This window comes from Hippopotamus amphibius, chromosome 7 (genome assembly GCF_030028045.1).
Source record: "Hippopotamus amphibius kiboko isolate mHipAmp2 chromosome 7, mHipAmp2.hap2, whole genome shotgun sequence".
NCBI lineage: Eukaryota > Metazoa > Chordata > Mammalia > Artiodactyla > Hippopotamidae > Hippopotamus > Hippopotamus amphibius.
The window spans coordinates 95,739,256-95,763,574 of record NC_080192.1 but is presented as its reverse complement, the minus strand read 5'-3'; the positions used below and the strand labels follow the sequence as shown (position 1 = coordinate 95,763,574).

At 37.0% G+C, this 24,319-nt stretch overlaps 1 protein-coding gene across 1 annotated transcript in view; it reads right to left on the bottom strand.

Annotated features, from left to right (window-relative positions):
- The window catches only part of WDPCP (WD repeat containing planar cell polarity effector), a gene marked incomplete at its 3' end in the record, with an annotated part of 364,337 nt that overhangs the window by 260,878 nt on the left and 79,140 nt on the right, over positions 1-24,319 (bottom strand). Inside the window, exons 5-6 of the mRNA XM_057743382.1 lie at positions 22,906-22,976; positions 22,587-22,646 (exon numbers count right to left, since the gene is read on the bottom strand). Coding sequence (XP_057599365.1) covers positions 22,587-22,646; positions 22,906-22,976 — 131 coding nt within the window. The remainder of the gene's footprint in view (positions 1-22,586; positions 22,647-22,905; positions 22,977-24,319) is intronic.

Sequence of the window (24,319 nt, the reverse complement as noted above, 5' to 3'; positions counted from 1 at the left end):
CTGAGTCCCTCTCCTCTGCAATTTCACTTATTAAAAAAAAATGAAGACACTTGTTTATTATCATATTGCCTTATTAGATCACTCACTCATGTCCAATTTCTTCATTTACGGAAAACATTATCACTAACAACTGTAGTATGATACATCCAAACTATGGATTACTCTGCGCCTATCAGAAATAAGGAGAGGAAATGCAGATCATTAGCAGGTGTGTTATACCCTGTTACGTGAAGGAAGTTACAGAATAATATTTAGAGTGACTCCATTTATTTAAAAATATTTTTATATACATACTTATACAGATAAGTGTTTGTAAATGCATGGAGGAAGAACATAGAACTGTTGACTGTGGTTACCATGGAGAGGGTGGTACTTTGACCGTATATCTGCTTGTATTGTATGCCATTTAACAATGTTAAGGAATCATTTTATTATTTTAAAATTTAAAACATTAAAAGTGGGAACAAAGATCACGACTAAATCCTTTTTTGAGATTACCATTTTTAATTTTCACCTTTAGCCAACAGACTTCAAATTCACCAGTAAATTCTGCTGATACTCCTTCTTCAATTTCTTTCAGATCTACCATTTTTAATACAACTCCTTGTCCATCCTCTTTTATTAGGACCACACTCAACAGCTGCCCTTGACACCTTTCCACTTCTCCTTCCCCATGGTACATACTAGCATAAATGTAAGAGAGCATTTCCCAAAGCTTAGTCCATGAAATACTAATCTTTGAAGAAGTTCCAAAGAAATAAACTTGGAAACTGTATATAACAGTCCCCTCTTGAGACTGACAATAGCACTTCCTGAGTTAATTTAAGCACACGCATACATTCACCCTTAATATGAAATAGGATATTATGGTAGATTTAAGCACAGCAGGGATTTTTTAGGATTAGTATTGTTAAATTGTTACTACGAAGGAATGTTCAGTCAAATTGATGAGGTGGATAGTAATCAGATGGTCACACAATAAGTGTAAAACTGGAACTGCACTGAGTATCAAGAAGTCCATGGTGTTGTAACAGCACATAATAGGGGACAGAGCTTGCCAGGGAAGGCTTCCCTGAGGAAGTAGTAACTCATGGTCTGACATCTAAGGATAAGAATGTGTCACCTCAGTGAAATGGGGAGCAAAGGGCATTCGAGGCAGGGCTAAGAACAACTTGTGCAAAGGCCTGGAAGCAAGAGAAAGCATAAGGGACTGACAGAAGCTCGGTGTGGCTATGGCACTGAAATTAGAAAAGAATTTGGTAATAGATGAAGTTAAAAAGATAGGTAGGTTGTGACTAGTTCAGTTTAGCCTTTATTTTAAGAACAGTACCATGCTATAATTTTTTAAATTGAATTTATTGATTTAATTTTTGCCACAGATAATACATTCTTGTAGTTTCAAAAGTAAATGACAACAAATTATACACAGGTATACAATTAAAGCCTTATTCCTACCCCTGTATCCCTCCTACCTCTGGTCCCTTACCCTGCCCTAGTTCACCAGTTTCCAGTTTCTATCTGTTCTCCAGAGTTGTAGAGGGATTTGAAGTAGGGGAGTGACAGATTTGGTTTTAAAATATCATTTTAGCTACAGAGTGGAGGACAGACGGTGGGAGCAAAAATGGAAGCTGGTAGAACAGTGAAGAAGTGTTGAAGTAGTCAAGAGGGACATGGAGAGAGGTGGCTCTGACTAAAGTTATGAGGGAAGGGATGGAGACCCTCTGGCAGATTTAAAAATGATTTAGGAGATAAAATCCATGAGAATCAGAGATTAGTCGGGTATGTTGTGGGGGGAGGAGGGAGAGCTGGGTAAAGAAAGGTTAATTTCAAGGATAAACAGATGGCTTCCAGGTTTCTGGTTTCTATAAATAAATGAAACATAGGGCCATTCACTGAGGTTGGGATGGTAGAAGAGGAACAGGTAGAGGTCCCTAAATTCCATTTTAGAGATACTGTATTGGAAATATCTTTGAGGCACCAAAGGGGAGACATCAAGTCGGCAGCTGGGTTGATGGCTTTGGAGCAAAGGAGAGGGGTCTGAGCACTAAAGAGAAGGGGCACTAAAGCTATGAATATAAATTTGATAACCCAGGAGTTCAAAGTAAAGAGGAGAGAGCTTAGAACTAGGCCTTGAGGAACTCTAACATTTGAGGTCAGGAGAAAGAAGCACAGGCTTGAAAAGGACACAGAGAAGAATGCTGAAGAGGAAGGAAGAATAATAGAAGAGCAAAGTGAAATGGAGAACTAACAGAAAAAATTATTTCAAGAATGCTGGAGTGGTCAGTAGTGATGAATCTTCCTGTGTATTTAAGATGATGCTTTAAAAAAAAAAAGCCTATTAGATTTAGTGATACAGAGGGATTTTTGTAACTTCAGTGTAAAAAGTTTTCAGTGTAATCAGGAGAAAAGTATGGCTGAATTGGTTAAATGCTGAGTGAGCGATAAGAGAAATGGAGACTACAAACAAATTCTTTTGTAAAATTTGATTCTGAAGGAAAGGGATAAGACAGGGTGGTACCTTAGATGAATACTAACTGTATTTATTTGTTTAAACAGAAAAGAGTAGAGCCTATTTAAGCTCACCAGGAATCTCAAGGGATTCCAAATAACCAAAACAATTTTGAAAAAGAACAAAGTTCTCACACTCCCTGATTTCAAGACATATTTTAAAGCCACAATAATCAAAACAGTGTGGTACTGTCAAAAGACAGATCTATAGACCAATGGAACAGAATAAAGAGTCCAGAAACATACCCTTACAAATGTCGTCAAATGATCTTCAAAAAGAATGCCAAGCCCACTCAACAGGGAAAGAACAGTCTCTTCAACAAATGGTGCTGAGAAAACTCAATATCCACATGCAAAAGAGTGAAGATGGACCCTTATCTTACACCATACACAAAAATTAACTAAAAATGGATTAAAGACCTGGACTCAGATCCAAAACAATAAAACTCCTTGAAGAAACTATAGGGGAAAAGCTTCATGACACTGGATTTGAAAATGACTTCTTAGATATGACACTAAAAGCAAAAATAGACAGATGAGACTACATAAAACTTTAGAACTTTTGTGTCTCAGAGGACACAAATATCAGAGTTAAAAGGCAACCTAGAGTGAGTGAAAATATTTGCAAGTCATATATCTGACAAGGGATTAATATCCAAAACATACTTTTTAAAACTCCTATAACAACAGCACAAAAATCAAATAACCCAATTAACTAATGGGTAAAGGACTTGAATAGACATTTCTCCAAAGATGATACACAAATGGCCAACAAACGCATGAAAAGATGCTCAACATCACTAATCTTTAGAAAAATGCATATCAAAACCACAATGATATCACCTCATACCCACAGAATAGCAACTATAACAAAAATTTAAAAATAACAAATGTTGGTGAAGATGTGGAGAAACTGGAACACTTATACACTGTTGGAGGGGTTGTAAAATAGTGCAACTTCTATGGAAAACAGTATGGAGGTTCCTCAAAAAATTAAAAATAAAACTATTATCTGATTCAGCAATCCCATTTTTGGGTATATATTCAAAAGAAATGAAAGCAGGGTCTCCAAGAAATATTTGTACACCTATGTTCACAGCAGCATTATTCACAATAGCCAAGAGAAGGAAGCAATGCACATGTTCATCAACAGATGTAAGGATAAACAAAATGTGGTACATTCATCCAGTGGAATATTATTCGGCATTAAAAAAGAAGATAATCTTGTCACATGTTACAACATGGATGAACCATGAGGACATATGCTAAGTGAAATAAGCTAGTCACAGAAGGACAAATACTGCATGGTTCCACTTACATGACATAGCTAAAACAGTCAAACTCATAGAAGCAGAGAGTAGAATGCTGGTTGCCGGGGGCTGGGGGGTAGCGGTAAAGGGAGTTACTGTTTAGGGGGTATAGAGTTTCAGTTTTGCAACATAAAGTAGTTCTGGAGATGTTTCACAACAATGTGAATATACTTAACACTACCAAACTGTACAGTTAAAAATGTGTTAAGATGGTAAATTTTATGTTGTGTGATTTTAACTACAATAAAAAATTTCTTTAATTAAAAAACTTTTAAGTTTATTGGAAGGCTCCAGTTGACAGAAAGGATAAATTTATTTTCAAAAAGCAGGTATCTGTGGCAAAAACTGTTTCTAAGCATTTTACATACATTAACTTACTTAATTCTTATAATAAACGATGAGTTAGGTATCTTTATCTTCATTTTATAGTTAAATGAACTCTGGCACAGACAGGTGAAATAACTTCCCCAAAGTCACACAGCTAATAAAGCCATATATGATACCAAGAAGAATGGAACAGTTTGCACTGTCCACCAGTATGCTGTACATAAGAGAAGGGACGATCACGTGGGGTTCTGGAAAGGCTAGAGGAAATGGGATCCAAGTGTATGCCAGAGGCTCCCAAACTTTCTCAGTTCATGGTACTCTTTGTGTCTCAGAAATTTTTATGGTGCCCCCAGTCCAAAAGAAATACCAGAATTCAAACAACTTAAGTATTTACGTCCCAACAATTTGGTAGCCATTTGAAAACAATACACAGAGCCTGAAAGAAAAATATTTTTAATTAATTCCTAAATAACCACATTATTTCTAATAAGATGTGTGCACTATTAGAAGTTGGGGGGTTCCTAGGTGGCACAGTGGTTGAGAATCTGCCTGCTAATGCAGGGGACACAGGGTCGATACCTGCTCCAGGAAGATGCCACATGCTGCAGAGCAACTAAGCCTGTGTGCCACAACTATTGAGCCTGCACTTTAGAGCCCATGAGCCACAACTATTGAGCCCATGTGCTGCAACTACTGAAGCCCACGCACCTAGAGCCCATGCTCCGCAACAAGAGAAGCCACGGTAATGATGAGCCCACTCACCACAACTAAAAAGAAAACCCGCGTGCAGCAAAGAAGACCCAACACAGCCAATAAAATAAATAAATAAATAAATTAAAAAAAAAAAGAAGTTGGGCACTACACAATTCTCAAACCTTGGAATCAGATCAGATACCCTTACCCTTGTTGTATTCTACGTTAATTGTTCTGTGGTACTTGCTTTTTATCACAGCAAGCTCTAAAAAACAGTTTTATTTAGATATGACATCCTCAAAAGGAATGCAGTGTGTTCTAATGTTGAAAATCTCCTCTACCTGGAGCTACCTGTTTGTATAGTATCCAACAGAAGTCTTCTGCTTTTCTTGAAATTTTAAAATAACCTTAAGGACTCCTCTGAATTCACTGCAATCCTCAGGGTACCTCAGTGCACAGTTTGAGAACTGTGGGTCTAGGTGGAATGCTTGGCTTTAGATAGGAGCAGAGATTGTTCCTCTATTATGGCAGAAAGATGGATACAGATACAGAGAGACTTATATACTTGGCACACAGTGGCAACTGGGATCTCACAATTCAACCTACGATTCTACTTAGACCAAGGGGACTACCAAATGATAGGTACTTCACTTTGGAGAGCCACTGTGAATATTTTATATACAATACTATTTTATGAGAAGCACAGTTGCAGCTGTTTTTAATTTCAAAGTCACTTAACTAGTATAAATGCTAACCTAGAGGAGAAAAAAGATGGTGGTGAAGTAGAGGGACGTGGAATGCATCCCTCTCCACAGAAGCATTGGGAATGCGTCGAAGGACGCAATAATTCCCAAACAGAACCAGCTGAACACCAGCAGATGACCTCGGACACCACTAAGGACAGCAAGGAGCCCAACATAACAGGTAGGGAGGCATCTACGACGGCTCAAAGAGGGTGAAGCGGCAGAGCTGTGGCAGACGGGAGGGAGTGAGAAACACATGGAGGGTCCGCACTGCAGCTCAGCATTCCTGGACTGAGACGTCGATTCACAGCTGAACAGTGGGTCTGGGAGCGGGAGCATGGGAACCGGAGAGCTGGTTCAGGGTGAGTAAAATTGTTGCCAGTAAGGTGATGGACCGAGAGGACAGGAGGGAAGAGGTCCTCCACTAGGAGTGCCTGCCCCTGAGAGCTGCCCGGCCATGATGGTGGCTGGAGGCTGCAGGCTCATGGGCAGGGGGGAGGAGCCACGCGCATAGCCCTTCCCTCTCTTTTGGTGCCTCTGCAACAGTCAGTGGAGAGACACCCTGTGGGCCACCTAAGGCGCTCAGAGATAACAAGTACCCTCAGGCACTCGGGCGGGGCTAGATTAAAACCCCTTGGAATGCCAGCAGCAGAGGCTGCCAAGAGAGGGGAAAAAAAAAAACAAAACCCGAGAGAGGCCCAACTCTGAGACTTTCTGTTTACACCTGAGCCACCAGAGTCCCTCTGCAACAGGCACCTCCAAGCCCGACTGAAACAACAGTGTGCCACTGCTCACTCACTCCCATGGAAAGGAGCCATTATTGTACCCTCTCCCTCCCCACACACCAAAGCTTACAGACAAACAATAAAGGAAGCTCTGCTGGTCAGAGAATAATGCAAAAAAACCCAAGGCGAGCAGTAGGACACTTACAGCTGAGACGCTAAGGAAACAGAAATATTAGTATCAATCCTATTGAACTAGTCCATTCTGGGATGAGTTCTGAATTTTTTTTTTTCCTTTATTAATTACGATCTTAGTCCTAAGGGATCTACAAGTTTTATAACAATTTTTTAATGTTATTTTTTATTCTATTTTTATTTTTTTGCCATTTATATACTTCTATTTCTAGCTAAGTTTTTGCTAGTATGGACAATATATCTCTCATACTTTCCTTTCATCCCTATCTTTTAGACATTTCTATTCCTTTCTTTTTATTTGCATATTTCCAATCACACTATGCTCTTCTGTTCCCCTTTCTTCCATTCATTCTTAGTTTCTTTTATCTTAACATACTTATAATCAACACTACTGATCTGCTCAGACTCCATGCTCTATTCTCCAGAAGACGCACCACCTTGGTATTTAATATTAGGTTTTTGTCTTTATCTTAGTTCTTAGTACAATTGTCTAATTTCATTCTGAGAATCTCCATTCTCTCTGGTGGTACTCTAGCTCTTTTCTAGATTTGATCCTAGCTTACAAAATCTCCCTGGATTAGTGTTTGTATGTGTAAGGTGTTATTTGTTTGTTTCCTTTTGCTTTTGTCTCTGATTTGTTCTGTTTCGGTTGTCAATTTCTGTTGGGTTTCTCTTTGAATATCTGATAGCATACTGGGGTTCTGTCATGCCTTTCCAGAGCCTTATGTCCTAATGGATTCAGTAATTGTGTGTCTTATACATGTATGTGTTTCCCAGATTTAGTATTTGTTTAACCCAACACTTGGACATTAGTCTGAGGCTTGGACAGTCTTCTATAAACACCTCTATCGCCAGGACAAGCAACCCCAAAAGTTTGCACAACCATGAGGAAACAAAGAAACACCATGCAGGCAAAGGAGCAGGAAAAAAACCCACAAGACCAAATAAATGAGGAGGAAATAGGAAAAATGCCTGAAAAAGAATTCAAAGTAATGATAGTAAAAATGATACAAAATCTCGATAACAAAATAGAGAAAGTACAAGAAACAGTTCATAAGAACTCAGAAAAACAAACAGCAATGGATAACAAAATAACTGAAATTAAAAATACTCTAGATGCTATAAACAGCAGAATGACTGAGGCAGAAGAAGGAATAAGTGAGCTGGAAGATAGAATGGGGGAAATAAATGCCACAGAGCAGGAAAAAGAAAAAAGAATAAAAAGAATAGAAGACACTCTCAGAGACTTCAGTGATAACATTAAACATACCAACATTCGAATTATAGGCATCCCAGAAGAAGAAGAAAACAAGAAAGGGTCTGAGAAAATATTTGAAGAGGTTCTAGTGGAAAACTTCCCCAATATGGGAAAGGAAATAATGAACCAAGTCCAAGAAGCACAGAGAGTCCCATACAGAATAAACCCAAGGAGAAATACACAAAGGCACATATGAACCAAACTAATGACAGTTAAACACAAAGAAAAAATATTAAAAGCAGCAAGAGAAAAGCAACAAATAACACATAAGGGAAAACTCATAAGGATAATAGCTGATCTTTCTACAGAAACTCTGCAGGCCAGAAGGGAATGGCAGGATATACTGAAAGTCCTGAAAGAGAGAAACCTACAGCCAAGAATACTCTACCCAGCAAGAATCTCATTCAGATTTGAGGGAGAAATCAAAAGCTTTCCAGACAAGCAAAAGTTAAGAGAATTCAGCACCACCAAACCAGCCTTACAACAAGTGCTAAAGGAACTTTTCTAAGTAGGACACACAAGAAAAGGAAAACACCTACAAATACAAACTCAAAACAATTAAGAAAATGGTAATAGGAACACACATGTCAATAATCATCTTAAATGTAAATGGATTAAATGCTCCAACCAAAAGACACAGACTGGCTGAATGGATACAAAAACAAGACCCTTCTATATGCTGCCTACAAGAAACCCACTTCAGACCAAGGGATACATATAGACTGAAAGTAAAGGGATGGAAAAAGATATTCCATGCAAATGGAAGTCCAAAGAAAGCTGGAGTAGCAATACTCATATCAGACAAATTAGACTTGAAAGTAAAGACTATTAAAAGAGACAAGGAAGGACACTACATAATGATCAAGGGATCCATTCAAGAAGAACATATCACAATGGTGAATATCTATGCCCCCCAATATAGGAGCACCTCAATACATAAGGCAAATGCTAACAGCTATAAAAGGGGACATCGACAGTAACACAATAATAGTGGGAGACTTGAACACCCCACTTACATCAATGGACAGATCATCCAAACAGAAAATAAATAAAGGCACACAAGCTTTAAACGACACATTAGACCATCTCGACTTAATTGATATTTATAGGACATTCCATCCAAAGACTACAGAATACACTTACTTCTCAAGTGCACATGAAACATTTCCCAGGATAGATCACATCTTGGGTCATAAATCAAACCTCAGCAAATTCAAGAAAATTGAAATCATATCAAGCATCTTTTCAGACAACAACGCCATGAGACTAGATATCAATTACAGGAAAAAAACTGCAAAAAATACAAACACATGGAGGCGAAACAATTCACTCTTAAACAACGAAGAAATCATTAAAGAAATCAAAGAGGAAATCAAAAAATATCTAGAAACAAATGAAAATGAAAACACAACAACCAAAAACCTATGGGATGCAGCAAAAGCAGGTGTAAGAGGAAAGTTTATACCAATACAGTCCTACCTTAAGAAACAAGAAAAATATCGAATAAACAACCTAACCTTACACCTAAAACAATTAGAAAAAGAAGAACAAAGAAACCCCAAAGTGAGCAGAAGGAAAGAAATCATAAAGATCAGAGCAGAAATAAATGAAATAGAAAGGAAGGAAGCAATAGCAAAAATTAATAAAACTAAAAGCTGGTTTTTTGAGAAGATTAACAAAATTGATAAACCATTAGCCAGACTCATCAAGAAAAAAAGGGAGAAGATGCAAATCAACAGAATTGGAAATGAAAAAGGAGAAGTAACAACGGACACCTCAGAAATACAAAACATCATGAGAGACTACTACAAGCAACTATATGCCAATCAATTGGATAATCTGGAAGAAATGGATACATTCTTAGAAAAATACAATCTTCCAAGACTGAACCTGGAAGAAATAGAAACTATGAATAGACCAATCACAAGTACGGAAATTGAGGCAGTGATTAAAAATCTCCCAGCACACAAAAGCCCAGGACCAGACGGATTCACGGGCGAATTCTATCAAACATTTAGAGAAGAGCTAACACCTATCCTTCGCAAACTCTTGCAAAATATTGCAGAAGGAGGAACACTCCCAAACTCATTCTACGAGGCCACCATCACCCTGATACCAAAACCAGGCAAAGATGTTACAAAAAAAGAAAATTACAGACCAATATCACTGATGAATATAAATGCAAAAATCCTCAACAAAATACTAGCTAACAGAATCCAACAGCACATTAAAAAAATCATACACCATGATCAAGTGGGGTTTATCCCTGGGATGCAAGGATTCTTCAATATACGCAAATCAATCAATGTGATACATCATATCAACAAATTGAAGGATCAAAACCATATGATCATCTCAATAGATGCAGAAAAAGCTTTTGACAAAATTCAACATCCATTTATGATAAAAGCTCTCCAGAAAATGGGCATAGAAGGAAATTACCTTAACATAATAAAAGCCATATATGAGAAACCAAAAGCCAACATCGTTCTAAATGGTGAAAAACTGAAAGCATTCCCTCTAAGAACAGGAACAAGAAAAGGGTGTCCACTCTCACCATTCTTATTCAACATAGTTTTGGAAGTGTTAGGCACAGCAATCAGAGAAGAAACAGAAATAAAAGGAATCCAGATTGGAAAAGAAGAAGTAAAATTGTCACTCTTTGCAGATGACATGATATTATATATAGAAAACCCTGAAGACTCTACCAGAAAACTGCTAGCACTAATTGATGAATTTAGTAAAGTAGCAGGATACAAAATTAATGCACAGAAATCTCTTGCATTCCTATACACTAACAATGGAAGAGCAGAAAGAGAAATTAAGGAAACTCTCCCATTCACCATTGCAACAAAAAGGATGAAATACCTAGGAATAAACCTGCCTAAGGAGGCAAAAGACCTGTATGCAGAAAACTATAAGACACTGATGAAAGAAAGCAAAGACGACACAAACAGATGGAGTGACCTACCATGTTCTTGGATTGGAAGAATCAACATAGTGAAAATGACTGTACTACCCAAAGCAATTTACAGGTGCAATGCAATCCCAATCAAATTATGGATGGCATTTTTCACAGAACTAGAACAAGAAATCTTACGATTTGTATGGAAATGCAAAAGACCCTGAATAGCCAAAGCAATCTTGAGAAGGAGAGGTGGAGTTGGTGGAATCAGGCTTCCTGACTTCAAACTATACTACAAGGCCACAGTGATCAAGACAGTATGGTACTGGCACAAGAATAGAAAGGAAGATCAATGGAATAGAATAGAGAACTCAGAAGTAAGCCCAAATGCATATGAGCACCTTATCTTTGACAAAGGAGGCAAGAATATACAATGGAAACAAGACAGCCTCTTCAATAAGTGGTGCTGGGACAATTGGACAGCAACATGTAAAAGAATGAAATTAGAACACGTCCTAACACCATACACAAAAATAAACTCAAAAATGGATTAAAGCCCTCAATGTGAGGCCAGACACTATAAAACTCCTAGAGGAAAACATAGGCAGAACACTCTATGACATCCATCAAAGCAAGATCCTTTTTGACCCACCTCCTAGAATCAGGGAAATAAAATCAAGAATAAACAAATGGGACCTCATGAAACTTAAAAGCTTTTGCACAGCGAAAGAAACCATAAACAAGACTAGAAGGCAACCCTCAGAATGGGAAAAAATAGTTGCCTATGAAACAATGGACAAAGGATTAACCTCCAAAATATACAAGCAGCTCATGAAGCTGAATACCAAAAAAACAAATAACCCAATCCACAAATGGGCAGAAGACCTAAATAGACAGTTCTCCAAAGAAGACATACAGATGGCCAACAAACACATGAAAAGATGCTCAACATCACTCATCATCAGAGAAATGCAAGTCAAAGCCACAATGAGGTATTACCTCACACCAGTCAGAATGGCCATCATCACAAAATCTGGAAACAACAAATGTTGGAGAGGGTGTGGAGAAAAGGGAACTCTCCTGCGCTGTTGTTGGGAATGTAAGTTGGTACAGCCACTATGGAAAACAATTTGGAGGTTCCTTAAAAAAATACAAATAGAACTGCCATATGATCCAGTAATCCCACTCCTGGGCATATACCCAGAGAAAACCATAATCCAGAAAGAAACTTGTACCATAATGTTTATTGCAGCACTCTTTACAATAGCCAGGACATGGAAGCAACCTAAATGCCCATCAACAAATGAATGGATAAAGAAGATGTGGCATATATATATATACAATGGAATATTACTCAGCTATAAAAAGGGATGAGATGGAGCTATATGTCACGAGATGGATAGACCTAGAGTCTGTCATACAGATTGAAGTAAGTCAGAAAGAGAAAGACAAATATTGTATGCTAACTCACATATACGGAATCTAAAAATGGTACTGATGAACTCAGTGACAAGAACAAGGATGCAGATACAGAGAATGGACTGGAGAATTCGAGGTCTGGGAGGGGGTGGGGGGTGAAGGGGAAGCTGAGACGAAGCGAGAGAGTAACACAGACACATATATATTACCAACTGTAAAATAGATAGCCAGTGGGAAGTTGTTGTATAACAAAGGGAGTTCAACTCGAGGATGAAAGATGCCTTAGAGGACTGGGATGGGGGGGGGGGGGGGGGAGTCGAGGGAGGGAGGGAATACAGGGATATGTGTATAAAAACAGATGACTGAACTTGGTGTACCCCCCCCCCCCAAAAAATAATAAATAAATAAATAAAATTAAAAAAAATGCTAACCTAATAGTTTTATTTTTTTAACCTTATTTTTTAAAATAAGGGGTATAAATCACCATTTGGCAAAAGCACTCGATGTGTTTTCTCTATCAGCTACTTTGGCATATATATAACATAATATTCTCAAATATCATAAATGTAAAGTTGCTGGGTTCTCACACCCAACCTTAAATTCTTAGTTTATATGTACATTTCTAATTGGCACATTCCAAATTGTGCATCTAATACAAAGTTCTAAGTTTGAAGTAAGTCATATTTTTGTTTTTATATAAAAATTCAGTACAAGTACTTAAACATATTGCATTAAAAGTCTTCTCATTAGCTAGCTATCGATGTAAAACTACTCTCCCTCTATAAAGTATATAAATGTCTGGCATGTGTTTCTACTTTGTAAAATACATATGAAAATCAATAAGAGAGTCATTAGATGATTCAGATTTTGAACTCATTTAGGTTTACACATATTTACTGTTAACTATAACTGGATATATGAAGGAAATTCATAGTCCTGAACTGGCTTGCTTTGTGGCAAAAAACCTAGAAGCTTACAAAACATTATTAGACACAAATGCCAAAGGCAGAGCAGGTAATTATGAGTTTCTTTAAAGAATGTTTTAAAGGAAAACAATAAAAGAGAAGAAAGAAACATTTGTGGAAAGAAGAGGAAGGAAATGTTGACTGATGATACAAAGATACATTATTATGAAGAAGATCTAAATTTTCTTTGTCATAACCATGTTCCAAAACTGGATTCATATATTACTGTACATTTAAGAAATGATTTTTTTTCTTTTTTCTTTTTTTTCCTCTTTCTTTTCTTTCTTTCTTTCTTTTTTTTTTTTTTTTTTTTTTTTGCCTAAGAGAGTAATTATTAGGGCATGATATTAAACTGGCTAGCTGAATATTAAGATTACTCAGGTATAGTATTGTGTACATGCAAACATAGAGACACATTCTTATTCTTAATATAAACCTTTGTGGGTTTGATGGCCATGGGCGTGCATCACTTAGAGCTCCTGCAGGAGAAACGAAGGCTGGGAACACAGCTGACTGACAAATATTCCCCAGGTGGCTACCAGCCAATAACTGAGCATGGTGTGGTACTAGTCCAACAGGGGACTCCTCTAATGAGCAGCTTTGGCTCAGGGACTCTCCTGTGGCTGAACCCTTCTGAGCACCATGATGCACCCTGAGGCTCTTTATACCCAGTCCCCTTTCCTCCTTGCTCAGGGTTCAGACAGGCATCACAGTCTAAAGGCTCTCCCACCTGCTTCCTTCCCTTTTATCTTTCACATCTCCCCCATAAATCACTTGCAGTGCTAGTACTATCTTGACATCTGCTTCTCAGAAGCACTCTGGGCATGTTTTTAAAATATTTCAACTAAAGAAATACACATATAAATTGTTAAAATGTCAAAGAATACTTGGAATTAAAGCAGCTGTTTACTGTCTTATCCTACCGCAGCCTCTCATCCCACTCTCAAATGTAACTGTTTCAACTCTTGATAATTTCTCCTGGTTCTACCATCATATTTCTAAATATGTTGTGTGACTTAGAATTGCATTCAGGTGCATGTAACAGAAACCTTGAAAAAAGTCATTAACCAAATGGGAGTTTGTTTTTCCTCAGAGGACAAGAAATACAGCGTTAGGCAGTTCATGGCTGAAAAGACAGCTCCATGACATCAAAAGATTACCGGGCACCTACTTTTCATCCCCTCTTCCTTTATAAGTGGCTTTTGGTCAACCTTATTCCAGCAATTAATTCTTCCCTTTTCTGCATCGAAGTTTCCCCTTCTCTACTGGACTACCCGCATTAGATTACCAACAGCAATAGGTGTTATTTCTTGCAGCTAAAAAAAGAAATAAAAACCTCTTTTAACCCCACCTCTCTCTCAAGCTCCTGTCCTATTTCTCCATTTTCCTTTATAACATAATTCTTTCTGATGTTGTAAACCCCTAATTTCTCTCCTCCAATTTCCCTTAAATACATTCCAGTCAGGCTTCGGCCCATACAATCATTTGAACCTGCTCTTATCTAGGTTACAAAGGACGTCCATGCTACTCCATCCAATGGTCAATCTCAGGCAACTTGTTACTGGTATGTTGCAGATCAGCAACACTTGACTTTCTTCCTGAAACCTAGTTTCCAAGGCACCACATTCCCTTCAGTGTGCAATACCTCTTTGGCTACTCCTTATTAATCTCCTTTCTCCATCTCTCCCTCTCTCTCTCTCCAATCCCCAATGCGGAGGACCCCAGAGCTCAGCCCTTCTGCCTCCTCTAGTTCTCTGTCTACACTCACTCCCTTGATGATCTTCACTGATTTCTTGGTTTTAATACCATCTGTGCTATTGCCTCCCAAATTTCTCTCTTCAGCCCACGTGTTTCTCTAAACTACAGATTCCTATAACCAAATGTCTCTTGACTTTTCTACTTGAATATCTAATAGGCATTTCAAACACTGACGTCCAAAACTGAGCTCCTGATATTTCCCTCAAAAATGCTTCTTCTCAATTTCCACCATTCCAGTAAATGGCCATTCTTCTAGTCACTCAGAAATTTCTCCTATACTCCGCATTTAATCCTTCAGCAGAATCTGACTACTTCTCACCATTTAACTGCTCCATCCAGTCAAAACCACTGTTATGTCTCACCTGGACTATGGCAACAGCCTTCTAACTGATCACCCTGATTTGATCTTCACTTCTTTCAATCTGTTCCCACCACAAAAGCCAGAGTTATCCAATTAAAAAGTAAATCAGGGGACTTCCTAGGTGGTGCAGTGGTAAAGAATCCATCTGCCAATGCAGGGGACATGGGTTCAAGCCCTGCCCTGGGAAGATTCCGCATGCCATGGAGCAACTAAGCCTGTGCGCCACAACTATTGAGCCTGTGCTCTAGAGCCCGTGAGTCACCACTACTGAGCCCATGTGCCACAACTATTGAAGCCCACACACCTAGAGCCTGTGCTCCACAATAAGAGAAGCCACTACAATGAGGAGTCCCCGCTCACAGCAACTAGAGAAAGCCCATGTGCAGCAATGAAGACCCAACGCAGCCAATAAATAAATTAAATAAATAAATAAATTTTTAAAAAAGTTAATAGCAATTAAAAAAAAAAAAAAAGTAAATCAGAGACTTACCTGATGTCACAGTGGTTAAGAATCCACCTGCCAATGCAGGGGACACAGGTTCGATCCCTGGTCTGGGAAGATTCCATATGCCATGGAGCAACTAAGCCTGAGCACCACAACTACTGAACCTGTGCTCTAGAGCCACAACTACTGAGCCCACATGCTGCAACTACTGAGCCTGTGCACCTAAAGCTCATGCTCTGCAACAAGAGAAGCCACCACACTGAGAAGTCCACACACCGCAACAAAGAGTAGCCCTCACTCACCACAGCTAGAGAAAAAGCCCACACACAGCTACGAAGACCCAGTGGGGCCAAAAGGAAAAAAAAAAAAAAGTAAATCCAATCAAGTTCCTCCTCTGCTCAAAACCCCTGGAGGGTTTCCTATCTCACTTAGAGTAAAAGCCAAGTCCTTTCAAAGGCCTGGAAGGTCCTATATAACTAGTGTCTCATTTCCTCTCTGATCTCAATTCCTACTACTCTTCTCCTTGCTCATCCCACTCCAGCCCCGTCGACTCAGGGCTTCTGTACCTGCTGTTCCCTCTGCCTCCACCCTCTTCTCTAGATACCTTCCATGGCTTGCTCTCTTATGTCTTAATCACATGAGGTCTTCCCTGGTCACCAGGTATCAGGCCCATCCTGCCCTACCATCCCCCACTCATACTTCCTATTTTTCTTGCTTTATTTTTCTCTAACAGTTTTTATTACTTTCTTACATACTCTAAATTTTACTTATCAATCTTTTCTTGATTGTCTGCCTTATTAGAACTTAAGCTACCGGTGAATGGGGTAATGTTCATTTTCATCTGTTTTATTCACTAGCATCTCCAGCAATGAGAATTTTATTTGGCATATAGTAAACTATATATATATATAGAGAGAGAGATGCCCTGAGTGAAAGAATGGTCAAAAGCAGGCCCCTGCCCCTTCAGGCATATTTCAGATCCAGACCGGAAAAGCAGAAGCTGAAAAGGCACATTCCAGTTAAGTATGGTGTGATACATACACACACACATACACACATGTACATATATTTTATATGTAAAAATTCATTTGAAGTATGCAATATTCTTACAATATTTTGCTTTTTTATGTAAGCTGTTAGTGGGTGTACCTCTTCTAATCTCTGGGTATGCCCCATAGCACACATGAGAATTTCTCATACTGAAAAATGAGCAATAGAGGAATTTCAAATGTCTCAGCCTGGGGAAGACATATTTTTGGATAGGGGCAGTGGTCTATGGAAAATGATACCACTAGTTTGAATGACCTACTCTGCTCTCATAGCAGGCAGTGAATGACAGGGCTTTGTAGAGTCACTGGAAGCCCAAGGCAACAGGAAAGGTCAGTAAAACATGCAATCTTTATTTAAAATTCTGATATTTTGCTCATTATAGGTCTTTTGGGGGGCATTAATTCTGATTTTAAAATGTTGTACAAAAATATTACTTAAAAAAAAAAAAAAAACTTTCTCGTAAGTCCTACCAGGGACCTCTGCTTACTTTGGCCAGAACTGCCTCATGGGGCCACCTCTAATTTCGAAGAGAATAGGAAAGCTAAGTACTTTAAATTGGTCATTTTGCCAGTCTGAACAATAGGGTTTGTTCATAAAGAAAAACGGATACTGGACAAGCAATTAGCAATGTCATCCACATACGTTATTTCTTGATTTAGCCATTACTTACTGATTTTTTATCAGTAAGATTTAATTATCCTATATTTTTTATTAAATATTATTATTATTATTATTGATTCTCCTAGACCAGATCAGATAGTACATCTATCAGTTCCTTTTATTCCCTACCTCCAACAACCCTAGGAGAACCTTCTGTCCCCTGCCCCAATTTGGACCAGCTGCTCTCCAGGCCTAAAACACAGTCATCCCAAGATTTCTCTCCAATTCTTTCCTGTGTAAGATCCTCCATTTCCCGTATCCTAAGAATCTTGTTTCTTCGTTCACTCTGTTGCTTTAGGGCAGCACATCTTCCAATAACTTTCAGAGGAAAAGTGCATGGCAGGTAGGTAAGATGTTTTGAGAGCTAACTAGCCTGAAAATGTCTTGCCTGAATGTCAATTTAGAGTTCTAGATATAGAATTCTAGGCTAAAAATCACTACCCTTTAGAATTCTGAAGGCCTGATCCCACAGTCTTCTAACTCTTTGCATTGCTGTTGAGAAATCTGATGTAAGTTTGATTCCCATTCCTTTCTATGTATCTTGCTTTTCTTTTTTACAGAAAAGGCTTTCTGGATCTTCTCTTTATCTTTGATTTTCTAAAATTGACAAAATATGTCTTGATATTAGTCTCTTTTCAACCACTGGGTCCTTTCAAACTGGGAAACAGTCTCCAATTCTGGCATTTTCTTCTATTATTTTTTGTTTGCTTGTTTCTTCCCTCCTGTTTTCTATCATTAGTAAGATATTGGACCTTCTGGCCTGATACTCTAATTTTCTTATCTTCTATTGCCTATTGTTCACTACTATGTCCTTTTGTCACTCTGTTCTGCATTATACAGATATTTTAACTTTATCTTTCAATTCTTCTATTAACTTTTCTATCTATGCTGTCATTTTTTTTTGCCAACTGACTAACTTATTTATGTGTGTGTGTGTTTATAATTTTATTTTTTTAAGCTCTTTATTGGAATATAATTGCTTTACACTGTTGTGCCAGTTTTTGCTGTACAACAGTGAATCAGCTGTATTTATACATATATCCCCATATCCCCTCCCTCCCACATATGCTGTCATATTTTTAATTCTCAAGAGCTCCTTTCCTTTTCTCTGAGTATTCCTTTTTCAAAAATAGGATCCTATTCTTTTTTCAAAGACACAAGAACACCTCTTATTTCTCTGTGGGAATTAATTTGAATTCCCTTAATTTAGTTCTGTTTATTGTACTATCCCTGATTCTCTTTCTTTTCTGTTTGTTTTAGCCTCAGACTCATAGATCCCAGCTTTACAAATGAAGATTTCCTCGAAAGTACTGTGTATCTCTGTCTCCCTGGTTATATTTAAAGGTGAGTCTCCCGAAAACTTGATTGGAAGCTTGGTGTGTGTCAGGAGGCTTGTTTACTTGGGTTTCACTGTAAGGAGACTGATTGGCACATCTACATTTTCAAAGGGAACTACCAAATATCAGTATTTATAAGCTTTGCTCTGGGAGTAAAAATCTACTTTATCAGAGAAGGGTCCTTCAAATAAGTTACATTGAGATATAAGCCTCGATTCTGGAGGGGGGAAGGAGTTGGGGAAAATCTCACCATTCCAAATACAGACTCTTACTTAATCCCTTTATTTTCAGTCTAGCCACTTTACTTCTACTCTTGCATCTTCCAGTCCAGAAACTTCCTAGTTTGGTGTTTCCAGAAAATAATTATCCCATTTTATTTGCTCTTTGTACAAACCGCCTATAGTTTTCATGTTTTATCCTACATCCCACTGCCAGGCTAATCTGTGTACTTTCTCTAAATTCTTAATACCTTTATAACTTGGTGTCATACAACTTAGCACTCGCTAGTGGCCTAGTGATTTTGCGTGTCTGTTTTCCTTGACTAGGTTATGCTGGGAACTCAGCCCACGCTTTACACAGCTTTAGTGCCTACCACATGGTGGCAGTCAGTAAATACCGTGTGATGGGTTCTATATAAATAACATGCTATCACTAATAGTTGTAACTTAAAACCATGGTTTGTCGATTATTATTTTATGAGAAAAGCAAAACTGATTTTCACACAAGTTGATGAAATGAAAGATCAGGTAACCATACTATTCATTCTACAATTGAGGAACTACGTGCCACAGACCAACTAAGCCCATGTGCCACAACTACTGAGCTTGTGCTCTAGAGCCCACGAACCACAACTACTGTGCCCATGTGCTGCAACTACTGAAGCTCACATGCCTAGAGCCCGTGCTCCACAAGAGAAGCCACCGCAACAAGAAGCCCACGCACCGTAATGAAGAGTAGCCCCTGCTTGCCACAACTAGAGAAAGCCCACGGGCAGCAATGAAGTGAAAAATAAATAAATAAATAATATTTTTTAAAAACTAGTATCTTTATGTTGAAACTATTATTCCCTAAGAACAGTTTGGAAAATGGGTTAAGAAATTCAAAGCAAGAAATTATTAAGCACTTTCTCATAATAAAACACTTTTCAGAGACCAAAAAAACAAGGAGAAATATACGTGATAGCTAGTAAAACTACAACTCTAAACTATATCTCACATTTTTAATTCATATCAAACTAGTAATAGTTATAGTCTGAAAAACCAATTTCAAAAGACAGTATTCATATAGGACATATGTATAGGTAAATCTTGACTTATAAGCTGTTCTGAATTTATAAGTGAAAGGAATTATTTCTTAAATGGTACAATTTGTATGTCATTGAATCACTGAATCAACAACATGAACTAAGCTTTGATAATGAAGATACCTATTAAGAAAACCTTGTTATTCAACAAAGGGAAAAATCTAGCCTCAAATTGCATCTTCTGAAATTCTTCATGTTGTTGTAGTCGCCTTGCTAATTCCTGAACAATTGAGCCTTTTAAAGAAATAAAGATCCCTTGAAAAGAAGACAACCAAGAGAAATTCCATATAGCCTAAATTTGCCCCTTTGGGGCAAGAGTGTGCACTAAAAGATTTACATTAGCTAAGGAGTGGCCACAGTCAAAACTTGAAGAGTCCAACTATGTTAGTACCAAGATACTGAGGAACTTCTTTCACTTCTTTTCTAAGAGTTAGAGACTATCATGTTGTGGTCAACTGTTGCCATTTTAGGGTTAAATACATGGGGAAAATTACAATAGAAATTTAAGCACATGTTATCTTTAGAGTCACCACACTGGACGATGCACAAATGGGGGACCCTAGGGGAGCCTGTAGAGATGGTTTACTTATTTTGCAACTAACAAAAGGTTAAGGGGATCCTTCTGAAAATTTAGTTTGACCACCAAATTTTTAATTTACTGTCATATTAGAGATCTTTAAGAATAACATGCATAAACATACTTTTAGAAGACCTAGCCAATAGGCCTGTATAGAAACTGAGGAAGTGGATGGATAATGTTAGGAGGTCTTTTAAAGGCCCTAAAGATGTAGGGACTAACCTGGACTTATGGGCATGGTAAAGATCAAGGTATCTTACTGAAATATATCACATCAAGAATGTGCTGGCAGTGAAAGGTCTATTTAAGGAATATCTTTATCAATCATAGAAATAAAACACAAAATATGACAGAACATAATAAGTTCCATTTGAAGTGTTAAAAGCAGACTCATTGGTACAACAGCCTAAGAAATCAGTATTAACAGGTTGCTGCAAATTATAAAAGCAATTTTGTATATATTCTATCATTCAAATTCCTTTTCTGAGTTGAATTAATTCAATAGTGAGGGATTTCCCTCTTTATACTCTCCTATATACACATACACACAAACCTGCTTATTAAATTAAAATGCAATAAAGTCTATTTAAAAAGAACTGCCTACTGGGATGCTACACTGCATATTTTAAGATGCCTGACATGTCCCAACTTACCTGTGCAATGGTAAGGGTGGAGGCCATGAGACACACCTCTTACTATAGGTGGTAGGCTTGCCCTCCAGTCAAATAATTTTGAATCAGCTTTTAAAGTAAGTAATGGCATTGAGAAGTACAATTTGAGTTGTACTAAGTTTAAAACTTTCTGGAGCATATTTTGTATTCAAGTTTTAAAGTTTGATTAAAACTTTTATGAAAACAAATTATGAATTTTCAAATAATTCCACCCTTTTCAATAGAATCCTAAGTCTAACTTAAGAAGTATTATGATTCTGAAAATATTAATTCAGCCTTGTAAACAGTCTCAGGAAAGTAATAATTATGACAGTTGAGGAGGTAACTAAAGTCACTTTCATGAGGAAAGTAGACTAGTTTAAACAAAAAACTCCACTAAATGAGAGTCTATATTCAAACAGTAGATTAAGGTAAGTTTGTAATTACTACAAATTCAATGCTGTAGATTTACGGATAGAGCCATGGGTCTAAACTTAAAACAAGAGTAGTCAGATCTAAAATACGTAAATCACATTGTAAACAAGAATTTAAGTTGATACAGGATATTTAAGTCCATAAAATAGCTATAATTATTAGTAGTACTGACATAACTTCAACTACATGTATGAGTAGAATATGACTAATGATTCTTTTCATCATAAGTAAGTAACATTTTTCTAGGCAAATAGTATTTTTTAAGCCTATTGACACAGCTGAGACATTTGTCCATTATTTTACGATCAATGGACAAGTGATTATTATGTCCTGAATCTAGACCCATTCAACATGTAGCTCACCTTGACTAGGCTCTAATACTGCTGTCCAGAACTTCCTGTGATGGAAATGCTCTGTATCTTTATTGACCATATGATAACATGTGGCTACTGAGCACTTAAAATGTGAGTAGTGCAATGGAAGAACTGAATTTTTAGTTTTAATTAGTTTAAATTTATATTTTAATAGCCACAGGTGACTACTGGCTACCATATTAAACAGTGCAGCTTAGAGGACTGACAAAGTAAGAGCAAATGTTAGATCCAACTCTAGTCTGTTTGTCAGTTTCCATAATCATGGTGTTCACAAATGCTTACAAGAGTGGTAGAAAAACTTTCTGTGCTATGGTCTCACCTTCATTCACAAATATGATTAAATCTATGACAAACAAAAAATACCATCTGAAAAGATTATTAGTGCTTATAGTGTCAGTACAACTATAATGATTAATGAGGTAGTCTGAGTCAATCTAATGTTAGTTCTAGAATGACTAGAATTCAAACTATGAAATACCTGCTCCTAAAAAAGTTTTTGTCCATTACCTATCATAACACAAGAAAACCAATTACTGCATAGTTTTCAGCTCCATTGGTTAAACACTGCAAAAGCATGTCAAACCTTTTTACCTGACAGACATATTTGTTCTTCCATTTGCTCAGCACACACTGACTGTTTTGCATCAGCTCCTGAAGGAAACAGAAAAAGAGAGACTGTAGTTGGCTATACACATTGTTGTTATCAGTTAAAGTGCTTCTGATTTGCAAGCAAGCAAAAAAAAAAAGATCAGCTTGCCACACAAAGATGCAACTGTTTTGAAACTCCTCACTGGACAAAAGCAAAGCTATCATCACCAAGAGAGTTGATCCTTTATGAAAATTAAATCTGTTGAAAGATGTTTTAAAACAGATTTGTTTGTTGCCATTTTTGAAACTTTTGGAAAGATACCTCCAGCTCCTTAAGTGAGTCTCGAAGTTTTTCTGGGCGTCTGTTTTTGAGTGTCCATGGAAAATCTCGGGCTGGCAAACAAAACATGTACTACAGTTAGTTTAACCTGATTTAAAAAGGAAACTCTGCTTAGCAGTGTGCCTTAGGAAGATTAAAATAAAACACCTCCTTAATTGAAAGGAAGTAGGCTTCATTTCCATCATCAAATGGCAGTCTTTTGAAAGGCTTTGTCACAGAAACAGGATTTTTATCACAAAACAATCTCCCTGATCATAATTTTATGATGACAACTAACAAGGTTCAGAGAATCCCTGGGAAAGTTTCCTAGGTCTGTGAATTTACCACAGAAGTAACATTTTCATATAAATAAAGATTCAATCCAAAAGAAATTTCAAACTCTGCAAGTAACCTTATTAGATCTGAAAATCCCTATGAGTAAATGAATATAGTGAGAAAAGAAATAAAATTTAAAAAATAATACACAGAAAATGAATTTAAAATTAAGCATCACACATTAAAACTAAGGACAAAGTTGAGGGAAATCCAAGTTTTAACAAATTAGATACTAATAGTGATCTTTTCTATTTAAAATAATTCTCTTTAAAATCTATACAATAATTCAATAATGATAAGCCTTTGTTTTGTTTTAAATTAAAAGATAAAATTATTTAGTAGAGTCTCAATATTAGCCTAAGACAAACTAAAAACAGTTCTGTTTAAAAGAATTAACAAAATGTTAAATTCATTATAATGATATCTATTTCATCACAAAAGTGAATTCATCTCTGAATTCTCCTAAATAATTCCAAATGTGTGTGTATGTGTGTGTTTTATGTGTGTATACATATAATATACAGTATATACAGACATTTAAATTTTTATAGAATTACTATATATCTTAAGAAAATTAATAACATTCTATAAACATAATTTATGATGTGCAAAGCATATGTGAAAAGTTTTAAAACTCTGTTGCAGGTACTAATACAGTATTTCTGAAAATTAAATGTTAGCTTGACCATTTAAAATGAGAACAAGTAGGATATTCAGCTCTACCTATACTCCAAATAAAACAGTCATATTTTAACCATATTACACTGTAGCCATATTATATATATACCATGTTTATATATCTGAAAACAGGAAAGACTAGAGAGAATAAAATGCTAATACTGATAATTACAAATCTTATTTTCTTCCAATAGGTAAAACATGTTAATAATTTAGGCATAATATGGATAATAAAATGTTATCAGAATTTAAGCATGGTACACTTATTTTAAGTATATTAAATAATATAAATGTGGTTCATTAACTAGGTTTATGTTTACATAAACATATATCTCACCAAAAGTGGATGAAGATTTCAATGGTCTAAATTAGAAATTCCTAACAATATAATTCTTATTCACAT